The sequence below is a fragment of the Heteronotia binoei genome, chromosome 3, assembly GCF_032191835.1.
Source record: "Heteronotia binoei isolate CCM8104 ecotype False Entrance Well chromosome 3, APGP_CSIRO_Hbin_v1, whole genome shotgun sequence".
Lineage (NCBI taxonomy): Eukaryota > Metazoa > Chordata > Lepidosauria > Squamata > Gekkonidae > Heteronotia > Heteronotia binoei.
The window spans coordinates 139,812,917-139,828,627 of NC_083225.1; the positions used below are offsets into that span (position 1 = coordinate 139,812,917).

The window sequence follows — 15,711 nt, forward strand, 5'->3', positions numbered from 1 at the left end:
AAATAAAAGCAAAAATTTTGTCGAAAAAAAAAATAAAAGGAGAGAGCTGGTAATCCCCCCCCCTTTTTTCATCACCTTTGCCTCTGTCCATGCTCCACTTTACTTCCAACTCTCCAGTCCAAAAGTGTACAATGTCTTTTTTGGGGTGTGGTAACAATTCTGGTCATCACACCTCAAAAAGATATTCTAACATTGGAAAAAGTCCATAAATATATAGCCACACACACACACACAAAGCCATAAATATATAGTAATCCCAGGGGAAAAAATCAAATTCCAATGACTACTACAGAGCCAGCATGGCGTAGTGCTTAAAGAAAGAAAGAGAAATAAAGCAAACAGACAGGAGAAAAGACTGACTGAATGAATGAAAGGGGGGAGAGAGTTGGAAAGAGAGGAGAGAGAGAGAGGGAGGGGGTAGTGGGAAATAAGGCAACAAGGGAAAAAGAAATATTGACAGAAAGAAAGTTAGGGAATGAAAAATAAAGCAAATAGAGAAAAAGAAAGACTGACAGAAAGAAAAAATGAATGCATGAAAGGGGGGAGAAAAAGAAAACACTGCCAAAAAGAAAGAAATAATTAATGAATGAAAGGGGGAAAGAGTTGGAAAGAAAGAGAGAAATAAATAATGAATGAATGAATGAATGAATGAATGAATGAATGAATGAATGGGACTGACAGAAAGAAAAAATGAATGAGTGAAAGGGGGAGAGAGTTGGAAAGAAAGAAAGAAGGAAGGAAAGACTGACAAAAAGAAAGAAATAATGAATGAATGAAAGGGAGGAAGGGGGAGATAGTTGAAAACAAATAGAGAAAAAAAGAAAAAGAGAAATAAAATAGGAAGAAAGGAAAAGGGAGGGAAAAAAGGAGTGAAAGAAAGGAGGGGGGAAAAGCAAGAAAAAGAAAAATAAAGCAAGAAAGGAAAAAATAAAGAGGCTGAAAGAAAGGGGATGCAAGCAACTCACCTTTTAAGATAGCCTTCACTGAATGCTGAGCTAATGATAGATTCGCTGCTGTTGTATTCCACCATCAATTTATTAAAAACCTTTAATTTAGCACCATAACTGTTAATTTTAATTAGAATGTTGATTTAAATGATGGTTTTATAACATAGTATTTATTGAATTATATGATTTTATTGTATTGTATTGAACTAATATGTTGTGAGCCGCCCTGAGCCTGCTTCGGCGGGGAGGGTGGGATATAAATAAAAAGTATTATTTGTGAATGGTAGGAATGTGTACTGACTGAGCTGCAAAAAGATTTTCAAATGAGCATTAATGTGCTTGAATGTGTGTATGTGATGTCAGCTTTGATTTTAGTATTTTAGTCTACCTAATTTGCTTTACTTTGGAGCAGGACAGTGGGATTAGTCCAACACGACTTGCTCAACATGAAATATTACTTTGTGAGTCTAAAATAGACTTTGGTAGAGCTGTTTCAGTGTAGAAGTATTTGAAATCACAGCCCAGTTTAGCTTTTCTAGGGGAAAGGGGACTCATGTGTCTCATGAATGATTGACTTTGTCTTCAGTGGCCAGTAACTGGAAAGTTAAGCTAATAGGAAGCTAAGCTAAAAGAACAGCACTTCCAAATGTCTTCAGTACCTTAAGGCAAAACATGGACAACCAGCACAGCTGGCAACCTCTGCAAAGGGCTGCATTGACTTTCCTTCAAAAGCCAAGAGACAGTGTTTTCCAACCCCAGTGAAGGGCTGTAATGTGGCTTATCTTAATAGGCAAGCATTCTGCCATGTGTCATTCAGAAATATAGCTGCATTGAGAAACTTCCACTTACCCAAAGACCTTTCCTGGTGGTAAATTAATGAATCACAACACAAAGCACTATAACCATTGGCTGCTCTGGCATAAAGCTGAATGTTAATTGCCTTTCTCTGAACAAGTAGACAAGCTCCAGTTTCAGAAAGTCAAAAAACTGCAGTGTTGTTCTGCACTCTACCATGACTTCAGTCTTTGATATATCTTGAAAGGCAACAAAGTGCAAAGAAGTTTCTGAATAGGGTTATTCAGGCTCATTGATACTTACAGATGTTGGGACTGGAACTGCATATTCTGGCAGATGTGTACCTCCCCTCAAAACAAGCTAACTCAAAATTATTGCAATGGATATAAGTAGCCACCAATTACATTTTTGTTTTGAATGTTTTAATTAGTTCCTCATGAGATCCTATAACCCTTCTAGAGTGGGGTTGTTTTGTAGGAAAAAAGGGAGCAGGAGCTCAGTAGCATCTCATTTGCATTTGCCCTGGGATCTGTGTGCAGTGGCTGGAGGTTCAGGAGCTGCACTTCTGTGAGCTCCTGCTGAATTCAAGCCCTGCTTCTAGAAAAATACAGGATTGCTTTATTCATGACCAAACTGAAGAAATGTATGCGGCTGCTAAGAGTTCTTGCCCCAACTCTAGCAAGAGTCAATCTGGAACAGAGTTATAAGAAGGCAGTAGAACTTATGGCAAAACAATACTGCTGAATATTTTCCATCCATCTCAAGAACAAAAGAACATAAAAGAAACCTGTTGGGTCAGGTAGGCCAATGGTCAATCCAGTCCAAAACTTTGACACAGTGGCAAAAAAGACCATGTGCCATCAAGAGGTCCACTAGTGAGGCCAGGGTACTAGAAGCCCTCCTGCTGTTGCCTCCCCCCAAAAAGTACCAAGAATACAGAGCATCACTACCTCAGACAGAGAGTTCCTTTTATACCTTGTGGCTAATAGCCACTGATGGACTTCTGCTCTGTATGTTTATCCAATCCCCTCTTGAAGCCATCAATGCATGTAGAAGCCACCACCTTCTGTGGCAGTGAATTCCATGTGTTAATCATCAACTGCTCAACAATTTCATTGAGTGTCCATGTGTTGTGAGAAAGGGAGAAAAGTACTTATTTCTCTACCTTCTCTATCATTTTCTGGACTTTCCCCAATGCTATAATATCATTGTTCTGGGCTACTCACATTTGTTCTGGGCAACCACAATCCAGGTCACAAAAATCTAGAAGGCCTTGAAAAAAGAAATATTGTTGCTCAAAGGCTGCTTGGACTTAGGCTTCCCAACCCCCCCCCCCCCCGCTTTGGCGGGAGACTTCTGGGTTCGCAGCTTCATCCCCTGGTCTCCAGAAATCGGGAAGCGGGGTGGGGGTGGGGGGGGTGGAGAACATACCTGTAGGGTTCATGTTGGTGTAGAGCTCCTGAGCAGTTTGTAAATGTCTGCCCCTTTAAGGCTGGGCAGGAAGGAGGAAACAGGAAGGGCTTCGGAGAACGGCCCCTCCCTTTCTTTGCTTTCATTTTCACAGCAGGCAGAGTTTTCCGGAAGACCACCAAGTAAGTATTTGTGTGTGTGAGAGAGGGAGGGGGCAGGGAGGGGGGATTCCCTGGTATGGAGGCCCTCCCCCCCTTTAGAAAGTGTGTGTGGGGGAGGGAAATGTCTAATAGGCACTCTATTATTCCCTATGGAGAATGATTCCCATAGGGAATAATAGGGAATTGATCTGTGGGTATTGGGGGCTCTGGGGGGGCTATTTTTTGAGGTAGAGGCACCAAATTTTTAGTATAGCATCTAGTGGCTCTACCCAAAATACCCAAGTTTCAAAACGATTGGACCAGAGGGTCCAATTCTATGAGCCCCAAAAGATGGTGCCCCTATCCTTAATTATTTCCTATGGAAGAAAGGCATTTAAAAAGGTGAGCTGTCTCTTTAAATGTGATGGCCAGAACTCCCTTGGAGTTCAATTATGCTTGTCACATCCTTGTTCCTGGCTCCACCCCCAAAGTCTCCTGGCTCCGCCCCCAAAGTCCCCAGATTTTTCTTTAATTGGACTTGGCAACCCTACTTGGACTTGAGTCTGAATGGGAAGAAGTGCTAATGTTCAATTATATTCTCAAAAAAAAAGTATGTTGTCATTCTCTGTCACTTTATAACTAGACTTTTGTAATCTTTACTATTAACATTGACAATATTGCTAATACTGATAAGTGCAATTATTCTTAACAGTGTTGTCAGCCATCTCATTATTGCTGCCTGGGCATGGCTGTGTGGCACAGCACTTGCTTTGGAGAACTGCTGCCAGCGAGAAGAGATAGCTAGGTGAACCAATAATATGATTCTGTATAAGGCAGCTTAATATGCACTTTACAAATGGACCAAAATTTTGATTTGTCCCAGCAGAATCGGCATTTGTACAGCTTGTCTTCCAGTCTGCAGGGATATTGTCTGTCATGAGCAAATGTGCCCAAATGCTAAAACAGAAAACATGAGCTACATGAATTTTCCAGATACAATTGCTTCTTTCAGTCATAAATTTTATTGTATGTAATGAGCCGCATTCTGATCTGGCAACATCTACTTTTATTAAAGTATCTTACAAGATAAATGAAAGACTGAAAATAAGACCAAATCCCCCATTTCAAAGGTATATAGGATGATAGTATTGTTATACACAAGTAGAAGCATTATGCTCCCCTAGCAAACCTTGCCAGGGCAAATATTTTTAAAAGCGCAGCAGAACACTTCAGTTGTAATGTGAAGAGACCTATTGTTAGTACTGCAGTATTTGAACTAAATAATCCAAGGAAGACTGTAGATCTTCCTTAATTGCTCTGCACAAACAGCTCCTCCTCCCCAAAAGCAAATAACCTGAAGCCATTGTCCGGTGTATCAAAATAATTTTATTACATTAAAATGTAACAGAAGATTTCAATCATATACACACATGTTGTACACTGTACACTCATGTGAAGTTAGCAGTCTCAGGGTGACTCAGCATAGTACTTAGTTAATGTGAATGACAGATGTAAGCCTCACATTTTATGTGCACAATTAAAATGAGGTATTCTAGTTTTACAACACTCAGAAGGGTTGAAACAGAACACGGAACATGTTCAGTGAAGCAATGAACTGGGAAGAATACACATTCTGAGGGAAAACATGAAATGTAAACTTCAGGGGAAAATCAAACTATAAAAACAAGACATCTGACTTTGACATAAAGTGAAGCCAGATACCAGATGTTTAGATGAAATAAATAGACATAATAAATACATGTATAGTTTTATTCTTCTACTGTGTTTAATTGTTAACTGCAAACAGGATCAACAATACTAATAGGCTGCTAATGGACCACATATGAGCTTATAAAACTCAAACTATTTTCCTGCTTTCCCTGGGTTGGGTTTGTAGTTTGCTGAGCAAAACCATAACTGTTAACTATTTTGATCAGCGTAAATAGACCTAACTCAGACACCACCATTACTATGTATTGCTGGTGGTGGCAGTGCCTAAGTTTGGGCAACAGCCATGGGCCTACTGTGACAAGTACTGAACAATATTAACAATATTTCAAATAACCCAAAACAAGTCCCAGAATTATGATGTATATAGCAGCTTACAAGTTAACACAACAATAAGCAAATAGTTCAAAAATACCCAGTCCCTTTTCGCCACAAGACCTCTCCTTCCTAAATATTAAATTGCACATGGAAGATCCCAGCCCTAAATTGAAAAAAAAAATGAAATCAGTTGGATATAATTGGCATTGTTAAGGGTGCACAGCATCCTTGACCTTTTGCCTCTGAAATGTATTCCTTATTCTCAACACAAGGCCACATACCTTTAGCCGCAACCTATACATGCCACAAGCCTTGTGAGAGGCCACTCATCGTACAAATCTATCTACCCAGTTGCACATGGTAAACCATTTGTGCGAGTGATCCCCACAAACATGCTCATACCTCAAGTAGATTTTAATAATGTTAATCATAACAACAACTCTTTAAGAGTCAAAGTCAGAGGTTGAAGCAGATATTTAACTCAAGAAGGAGGGGCTTTTTGTGTGACGGTACAATCAGCCTGCCCTGCCCTGCCCTCAACAGCCCAGGCTAGTCAGAAGTCAGAAACTGAGAAGAGTCAAGTTCACCTTTAAGACCAACCAAGTTTTATTCAGAACATAAGTTTTTTTGTGCTTTCTACGCACACTTCATCAGACGAGAGGATCAGGTATTGATCCTCTTGTCTGATGAAATGTGCTTTGAGAGCACACAAAAGCTTACATTCTGAATAAAACTTGGTTGGTCTTAAAGGTGAAACTTGACTCCTGTTTTGTTCAACTGCTTCAGACCTTGCCCTCTTGGATCTATCGAGAAGGTCAGTCCTAGTCAGTATGTGGATTGGAGACTGCCAAAGAATGCCAGGCAATGACACATCTCTTCTGAACACCTCTTGCCCTGAAAGCCCTTTAGGTTTGCCGTAAATTGCTGGACTTGACAGTGAATAACAAACAAAAATGCCCACAATTTAAAAATTTACAGCAGTTCCCCGCAAAAAAAAGCATTTAATAGGAACAGACCTCCAAGTCTAAGCACATATTGAGGCTATCAACAGTCTTTTCTTTTGTAGTGGCATGTTCCCATTATGAAAGAAAAACATATTGATGCCCTCAGCATGTGCTTAATAATCATAATTTCATAATCAAAACTACAGAATCATTGCAATGCTCCACATTTGCATCAATTTTTTTTAATTGCTACACTGTGTGCTCAACAATAATGGGAGCGAAGGCAGCAGATCTTGGAAGTGAAGTAGGGTCGGTTCTTGGATGAAAGATCACCAAGGAAGACTTTGCAGAGGAAGGCAACAGCAAACCATCTCTGCTTAATCACTTGTCTTGAAAACCCAATGAGTTCACGATAAATCAGCTGTAATTTGATGGCACTTTAACACGCTCAACAATCAATAGAAATTATTGCTTATTACACTGGGGAGGGGGGGAAATCCAAAAACATGTTTTGTACCCACATGCTATTGTGTTCAAATAAATGCAACCAATACAAAAGAAAATAATAAAAATACAACCATTCTCACCCCGAACTGAGAGAAGAAAAACCAACATTATCTATTCAAGCCCTGTGATTCTATCTTGAGGTAGGTTAATAGATTAATTCTAGAATCTGCAGAGACCTGTGTAAGCCGGTTCTTCAGATTGTTATACAAACACTGTCTTCATTTCAAGTTATTTCATGCTGGTTGAAATGGTTTATAACATTAAGAAACAAATGGTTAGAGTGTTGAACTAGGATCTAGGAAATAGAGGTTCAAGTTTCCACTCCGCCGTGGAAGCTCAGAGGTGACCTTGACCCAATCATGCTCTCTAACCAACCTCCCAAGGTTGTTGCAAGGATGAAATAGAGGACAATGCAGGAAGCTGCATTAGGTCTCCAATGGGGAGAAACAAGAAATATAAATATTTAAATAAATAAATAAGTCTCAAACCATCAGATTTAGAACCTGGAATTTGGGGTACTCATTGGAAGAAACTCTGTTCAGTAAATCTGTTTCCTTTGATATTCCAGAAAAATTATGAAATAAAAATGAATTAACCAGAACATTACTGATTTCACATGAAGCTGCCTTACACTGACAATTGGTCTGTCAAACTCAGTACTCTATTCTGACACTTTACCACTGAGCCATGTTTTCGTCTCTCAAGTGAGAAATTTTAATAAGTACAGTAAATGTCCTTTTCCTGAATAAAAAAGTAGACACTGTTTACAAATCAGTAAGAAAACTAAAGATACAACAAGTAGCTATGTTATATACTGGGCCATCAAAGCACCAGTGGCATGATTGGGACTTAAGTTCTAGAGGGGTAACTAACTTCCTCACCAGTCTAAAGAACCTGTAGCCCCCTATCTCAACTAGCTACTTTGTCCTGCTCTAGATTTGCTTTCAATTTGCCTCAGAGCTAAAATGTGAAAGAAACAAGTTTATGAAAACAAAGGATCAGTTTCTTCTGGCAAGCCTACATACATTACACATTGGAATGCAAAATCCATATGTGTTCAGTAGGAAAAGCCCATATACAACAGCCTAAATTTCTTTTCTGTTTACTATTCAAAACTTAAGGAAAATCACAGAGGGTTTTAAGTAGAAGAGATTGGATTTATATCCCACCCTTCACTACCTGAAGGAATCTGAGCAGCTTACAATCTCCTTTCCCTTCCTTTCGCCTCCTCACAACATACTATATGATCCCGCCTTGAATAGATGAAGTAGCACCATTGTGATTTTACCTGATTGTTTTACTGTTTTAATAGTTTATTTTATGTTGTTAGCCACCTTGAGTCTTTCTGGAATGGGTGGGATATAAATCTAATGTAATAAATAATAACAGACACCCTGTGAGGTAGGTGGAGCTGAGAAAGCTCTGACAAACTGCTCTTGAGAGAAACAACTCTGTGAGAACTTGGGCCTTGACTCAAGGTCACATCATCAGGTGCATGTGGAGGCGTGGGGAATCAAACCAGGTTCTTCCAGATAAAAATCTACGCACTTAACTACAACAAACTTGTGTACAATACAATACAATTCCCTAGGTTATGTCTGTGGATCAACTCAACCAACTACTTCAGGAAGCACTGTGCTTCCCAAGTCCATGCAGGCCTGATTTGAATCAGGACCACAGAGAGGTCTTCAGCCACTTCTGTGGCACCAGGATCAGTCATGGGGGCCTACTATTTGCCCTCCTGGAAGAACTTAACACGTATCAATTGGCTACATGCTAAGTTTCTCCAACACGGCAAATAGAAGCTCCCAGGAGCTATTTCATGTTGGAGAAAATGGCACAGCAGGGAAGGTTTAAGCCCCTCTCCTTGCAAATCACTGTCTGATCCAAATGAGACATCTGGGACGCATGGAACTTCCAGAACAAACCTAACTGCTGACAACACCCAGGGATGTATTGTGCAGTTATGCCTCGAATTATATTGGAGACACTCACTGCTCTTCCATCCCCAAATATTTACAGTTAGAACAGACTACAGTGAACAGTAGTAAAAATGACACCTCTACATGGAAAGTCCATCATCCATGTTTCAACTTGATGTGGGCTTGCTTTCTGATTGGAATATACAAGCACAGAGTATTGACTCATAATGCCACAACAGGCAGACTCTACAGAGGGTGGGCAAAATCAATGTGTCTCTGCATTGGGAGCTACTTAATTATTCAATTCTGTATTTTATTTACTTAAAATATTTATAGCCTATCTTCAACTCAAACACAGCTCATGTTTGATGCAGACATAAAGTAACACTACCTCCAGGGAAGGCTACTGGAAGGGACAAGAGAAGTGAAAATCATATAGGAGTGCCTGATTTAATCAGTCATTCTCTTGTGTCATACTAGCAGGGCTTTTTTTCTGGGGGAATGTGGTTCCAGAATTTCCTTGTGGAAACAAAATTCTCAAAAAATGTTTAAAAGTTCATGTGTTTCTCCTTCATTTCCCTCTTGAGAGTTCTGGCACCTCTTTTTCCAGAAAAAAAGCTCTGCATGCTAGTAATTCCCCATAGGTTGCCAGAGTGACCTGGTATGCAATTGAGAGCCAGTGTGGTACAGAGATTAAGAATGTTAGACTGGGATCTGGGAGATCCAGATTCAAATCCCCACTTATACCATGTAAGTTTACCAGGTGACCTTGGGCCTATCACATTCTCTCAGTCTAACCTACCTCACAAGGTTGTTGTGCATATAAAATGTAAGACAGGAGAATGAAATAATCTGCTTTGGGTCCCTCTTTGGGAAGAAAGGTGGGGTATAAAAGAATTAAATAAATTTGGAAATGGCTGCCATTACTCTTGCCTACAAAATGCACAAGCATGTTTTTTCATTCTAATGAATCATTTTGAATTTAAGAAAAGTATAAAATTAGAAGAGAGAATTAGAATACAACTTCTCAGTACTCTGCATAATTTCTTCAATATTTAACACAATCTAAACAGACAATATACTTCTGTATTTAAAATAGCCATCTTTTTGAACCTATCACCTCCCATTAAAAATTACAATTTGAGTTCAAGTAAAAAAAGTTTTGGGAGGCTTTAAAAACGTAATTTCACAATTCTAAAAAAATATACACAAGAGGTCATACTGAATATTAGGCTTTCAGTTGTTGTTTTTTTTAAAGAGTGACTGAGGTAGCATAATACAGTTCATTGGAAGAGTGCAGTGCACAGGCCCGACAGATGTAGTCAGCCTAGTAAAACTGTGCTTAGAGATCAATAATTATCTTTAGAACTGGAGCCCTAGGCTTCACAATATGCAGGATCCACAATTCCAGAGAGAGGCCTCTGCTAATTATTTACACATGTACAAGAATCCAGACTCCAAATTGGCTGGCCTTCAGCACATCCTGTAGTTTAGTCAATGCAAACAGAGAAGCAACAAAGAAAATCCCACTGTATGCTGTTTAGAACTGTGCAGCCCATTAGTGTGTGCAGGTTTGTGACTATTTCCTTGATCTTTTGCAAAACAGCAACTTGGTGGGAGAGCTTCAAAAAAAGTTATTTATATTACTGGCCCATTTTACCTGGAGGTAAAAATAAGTTCTGAGAATGACAGAAGGGAAATAAAAAAAAAAAGTCAGAATTTATTCTCATTTCTTTCCGTCTTCTAACAGGAGTTCGTTTAATGCAATTACAGAATCTGCAAAGTCAACCAGCTCCACAAAGTCTGATGTAATGATGTTAACGCCCATGATGCCTGGTTTCTGTAACTTCACCCATTCAAGTATCAGAGGGAGATTCCTAAAGAGAAAAAAATAAAGGAAAATGTAACATAATCCTTCAGTTTATGCACCATCCATATGTTAGTATAAGTTACACAACTTAAAATATCTGAGAAAATATTTAACTTGGACAATGTCCTCACAAATCAAACACACAGAATGTTATCTGGACGAAGAGCTGCCCCTTTGGGGAATGACAATGGCAGGCAGTCACCCAATAGATTTGGACTGCACCACCTTCTATTCACAAAGAGAAATGCACAGCCACACCTGATGACCTCGACCATTACAGACAGACTTTAGAACGCACCAGAAAGATCTCAACAAATGTGTGTGCCTGGGAGTGGGGGAGGAAACGAGAACATATTTTACCATTTGCTCTGGTTTTCATTTAAAAAGAAAAATGTGGTTATGCGGGGGATGACCTCCAGTATTTATAACTCCAAGTTATTTACAAGCTTAACCAAAAAGGACAGAAAATTAGATGGGTCAAAATTGATCATTTTATTTTTAGAAATATATATTTTACTAAAATGATTAATATAGTTAATATTTTAATACCTAAATGCAGAATTCCATACAAAAAAGGGATGTGTGTTTGTTCCCAAACCGATAGGGGAGAAAATGGACTGGAAAAGTCCCATTTGATTCAATTGTCTGAGTAACACAAGCAAATGTGGAGAACAATGAATGAATCAACAAATGTCATTTCTTCAGTCACTGTTAAGAAAGTTCAGAGATGTCAGAGGCAGGCAGGGAGACTCCTCCTCTCCTCTCTGCCTTTCCTTTTCCAACTCCACTTTCTGCATTTTGCACTTACTGTGACCAACACTTGCTGTTGTCCCACTGAAGCACTCACTCACCCAGCTTATAGGTGAATGGGAAAAGACTCAGACTCTTTGTTTCAAAAGTTGCAAACAAACGGAACTTTATCAGTGACTAGCACAACACTGGCTTGTTGCCAGACTCATATGCTTCCTCCCTCTTCCCACCTTCCCCTGGGTGGCACCAGGGAGACTGAACTCTTCCTTTCTTCAGGGAACTCCATTTAGCTATAATGCTCAAATGCAGAGACCTAGGCTATCTGAAATAGGCTTATTCCTCAAGCTGGGTTTTTAAAACTAGGACTGAACCATAGTTTAAAAACCCCATCTGTGGGGGAATCAACAAGCTCTAACTGTCACAGGTACCTGTATTCAGACATCATGACAAACTGAAAATTTCACTGAATGTTTTCCAAACTAAGAAGTCATGTTCCAAAAGGAGGCAGGAGACGACTACATGAACAGAATATCAAGTGTGCACCCATCCCCAAACCCAGAGCTTTCTCATGAGCACCGCCTCCTTTCCTTTACCCTCCCCGGTATCTTAAGCAGCATCCCAGCTGGCAGAATGATGGCCTAAGAGAGAATCTCTTTCTATCCATCAGCCCTAATCAGCTGATGCCACAAGCCTAGTATACCAGCAGCCCAGAGACCTCACAACAAAGGAAGTGCCACTTACTTATATACTATTTAACCCTTTAAAACTCTCAATAGATTATAACAAATGATCCTAATATACAATAAATAATTAAAATAACACATTCCGACAACAAGGCTCCACAAACCAAACCCATATCCAACCAAAGGCCCTTGGAAACAGTTTTGCTCTACAGATTTTTACAAGTTTGAAAGGAAGATACAGCCCTTGTTTCAGTGGGCCTCCCATTCAATAATGACAGGGCTGTCACAGGGAAAGAAAAGAATAAATCTTTTTGAACAGAAATGTATGCAAGTAATTGAAAATACAAATGATGGAAGTTTCTAAAATGACTTTTTAACATCTATACATACAAAAGTCTGAATATTTATCCTCCAGATCTAATTTGTGGGTGCTAATCAGAACAAGCTGTTTGTGCCCTTTCTCTGCTTTTATAATATGTTATGCCTTTTAAAAGCAGAGAAAGGGCACAAACAGCTTGTTCTGATTAGCACCCACAAATTAGATCTAGAGGATAAATATTCAGACTTCAGAACTCTCTTAAAATGAAATGCCATAACAACCAGATACAACATTCTGACACTCTTAAGAAAATATCTGCCAGCACATCTTAGGAAAGCACTGTGTTTTTTTCAAGATTACCTAGTACAATTTTAAAAAGTCATAAGTATCATGGGGAAATGTATTTGTCAATCAATTTGCTTGTAAAATGGTGCCTTTGATAATGTTTTTCAATTAAATGCTGGCCATGAAAAAATTGTAGTGAAGCACATTCTCTATTAAAGATGTTAACTTTTGCTTTTTAACCACTAGTTGTTTCACCATTTCAGCGACTCTTGAAAACAAGAGAGGCCACATTATGCCCAAGTGGCTGTCCTTTCACTGGGCTGCCTTTTCTGCAGTCTGCGGGGACACTTAAGCCACTGTTGTTGTGAAGCACACTGGGAGGGACCTAAAGCCATCGGCTGGGCAGGCAACAACATTCCATTTCTTACTCAGTTTAGCAGCCAGCAAGAACCATTCACAGAAAGGCTTTCTCTCCATTCCTTTCTTGCAAATCTTTTCCTGTACAAAATACATGGGAGTCCTTGTGCACAAATCTGGCATGTATTTATGTTCACATTTTCAGGAAAAAAGACCGAGAAATTGCATAAAAAGGTTAAAAGTTATTGCTCTTCTCAGAACAGCTTTTTTAAAAATTAAAAAAAAGATGTTTACATACTCATAACTTGGGGGCGACGATGGGGATAAGCTGTAACTCTTGATATTAGCCTTCTGTGTAGTGAACACACAGCCATTCCTTACATTAAATAATGACACCCTACAAATGCATTTATGAGATTAAGAAAGCACTTTGGTGCCATCTAGTGTCTAATCACTGCCAAGCAAAACAACTTTGGAAGGTGGCAGGGGCTTTTTATAGTCTAAACATATCAACAGTTTTGCTATTAAAACTTTTCCGGTTGTAAAAACCATAGTTAGTTGTTACATGAGCACAACTAGGACTGAATGCTTTATGTACTATAATTAAATAATTGGTTATTTAATAGCATATTATTTTATTTATCTTTAAAACATTTCAATCCTGCCTTTCTCTGTAGTTAAATCTACGGGTAAAATGGAAGCCAAAGTAATATAAAAAATCATACCCACTCAATAATAATAATACCTATGTTTCAAGAGAAAGTAACTGCATTTCTTATTTTTGGTCTGTAGGTGGCAGCAACTTGCTGCAGTAATGGTCTTGGTGTATTTTAATTGTCTTGCAACTTGCTATACTTCCACATCTGTGCAAGCCTTGTTTTTGCAAGCACAATCAGCTAGCTTAATATCACCAAATGTAATGTGACACAGAATTACTAGTATATCTTGAATGATTCCGTTTTGATGAGGAAACAGATTGATCAGATTCAAAATCCAGAAATACTGGATTGGGTCCCAACCTGTGTTCCCTCTAAGCTGAGTTAGCATGAGCTAGCTCACAGATTTTTAGCCTCCAGACACATTTTTGTCTTAGCTCAGGAAGGATGACCTCAGAACACACTAATTTATGCAATAGCTCACAACTTTAATACCAGTAGCTCACAAAGTAGAATTTTTGCTCACAAGATTCTGCAGCTTAAAGGGAACATTGGTCTAAACCTTCCCTTCTACTCAGGCAAAAGGGAAAAGCAATTTCTGCTGATCTTCCATTCCCTACCCTATGCAATTTCCAAGGCTCCTCCAATTTCAGGAATTGATTTTCAAATGGTGCAAGGAGTTTGAGCAGGAAGGTGGAGGCAGAGGTGAGAGCGAAAAAGAGTATATAAGCCCAATAGGTAGGTCCCTGTCTGCAAGGTGCTTGCTCTCTAAACTGTGATGGAGGTAGATGGTAGTGGCTGGAAAGGGTGAAAGATGAAAAGGTACTAAGGGATCAATGCAAATAAAAAGCAATCACTTAGGTTTCATTTCTGCTGGGCACTTTACTTGGTTATATTCATATGCATTAGTAAAATACAGAGAGCAAATTGAGGAGATCCCGGTGAAATCTGAGGCACTAACCTCTGAACAAGCGTGTTTTTCAGGCCCCGGATGAGATGCCGTGCAATAGTTTTGACCCTTGGAGTGAGAATGGCTTGTGAAACATGAAAAGTTCCTTGTTTTGCTCGCTCACCGAGGGTAGTATCTAAGAACTGTAACAGTTTATGTACATTGGTTGTGTTTGCCCACGGTGCTGGCATTTTATTCCCTGGCCACAGATAGAGGTATTCTTCGTAGAGTGGATGATGGTAGAAAATAAGAACCTGAAAAATCAAGAAAGACGATGGAAGTCTGCTAAATGTCAAGAACTATCTTCCCCAAACATTTTTTGTTGTCATACAATTCCACTGAAAGTGCTTTCTATAATTAGGCAAGGGAAGGGATGGGAGATCAAGGCCTTATTGCTTTGGAAAGGATGGGAGATCAAGGCCTTATTGTCAACATGTAATAGGAGCAGGACAGCACTTAAAAGCACCAGAAGGCCCCAGTTGAATGAATCTCATGTCAGGCACAAGGAGGCTTTAATACTCTTTTCCAGACTACTTGGAACACAGTTTGAATTCAGAGGTACCTTTAAGACCAATAATGTTTTATTCTGGGTATAAGCTTTTGTGTGCATGCACACATCTTCAGATACATTGAAACAGAAGTCAACAACCATTACATATAGGTGGAGGATGGGCAGTCACTCTGATAGTGCAATCCTATGCAAAGTCACTCCAAAATAAGCAAATAGATCTCAGTAGGCTTAGACTACAGTAACTGTCTGTGCAGTAATTATGCAAAAGACTGCATGGCCAGCCTCTCTGGTTTTCTGAAACATGAGAAATGAAACAACTAACTCCTTCCTACTGGCACTTTATGTATATTGGCAGCACAAATCTATCCAAACAAAACAGGTCATTCCTGAGCCTTTTCATGGGAAGGGCGGACTAGAAATCAAATAAATCAAAATCAAGTAACCAGATCACACAGCTGAGATACACTGTGGTCAATCATAAAACAAAACCATACAGTGCCTTTCTACTGGGTCCAGTCCAAATGACATGAAATATTGTGCAAGCTTTTGAATTCTATAGACAGATGTTACGAAAAAATTGCAAAATGGAATGGGGGGAGAAAGCAAAATTTTCTAGATCT

General features: G+C 39.2%; 1 protein-coding gene across 1 annotated transcript in view; it reads right to left on the reverse strand.

The window, feature by feature from the left end:
* Positions 1-9,735: 9,735 nt before the first annotated feature.
* The window catches only part of PLCXD2 (phosphatidylinositol specific phospholipase C X domain containing 2), a 38,006-nt gene continuing 32,030 nt past the window's right edge, over positions 9,736-15,711 (reverse strand). Inside the window, exons 3-4 of the mRNA XM_060234528.1 lie at positions 14,593-14,834; positions 9,736-10,588 (exon numbers count right to left, since the gene is read on the reverse strand). Coding sequence (XP_060090511.1) covers positions 10,438-10,588; positions 14,593-14,834 — 393 coding nt within the window. The 3' untranslated portion in view covers positions 9,736-10,437. The remainder of the gene's footprint in view (positions 10,589-14,592; positions 14,835-15,711) is intronic.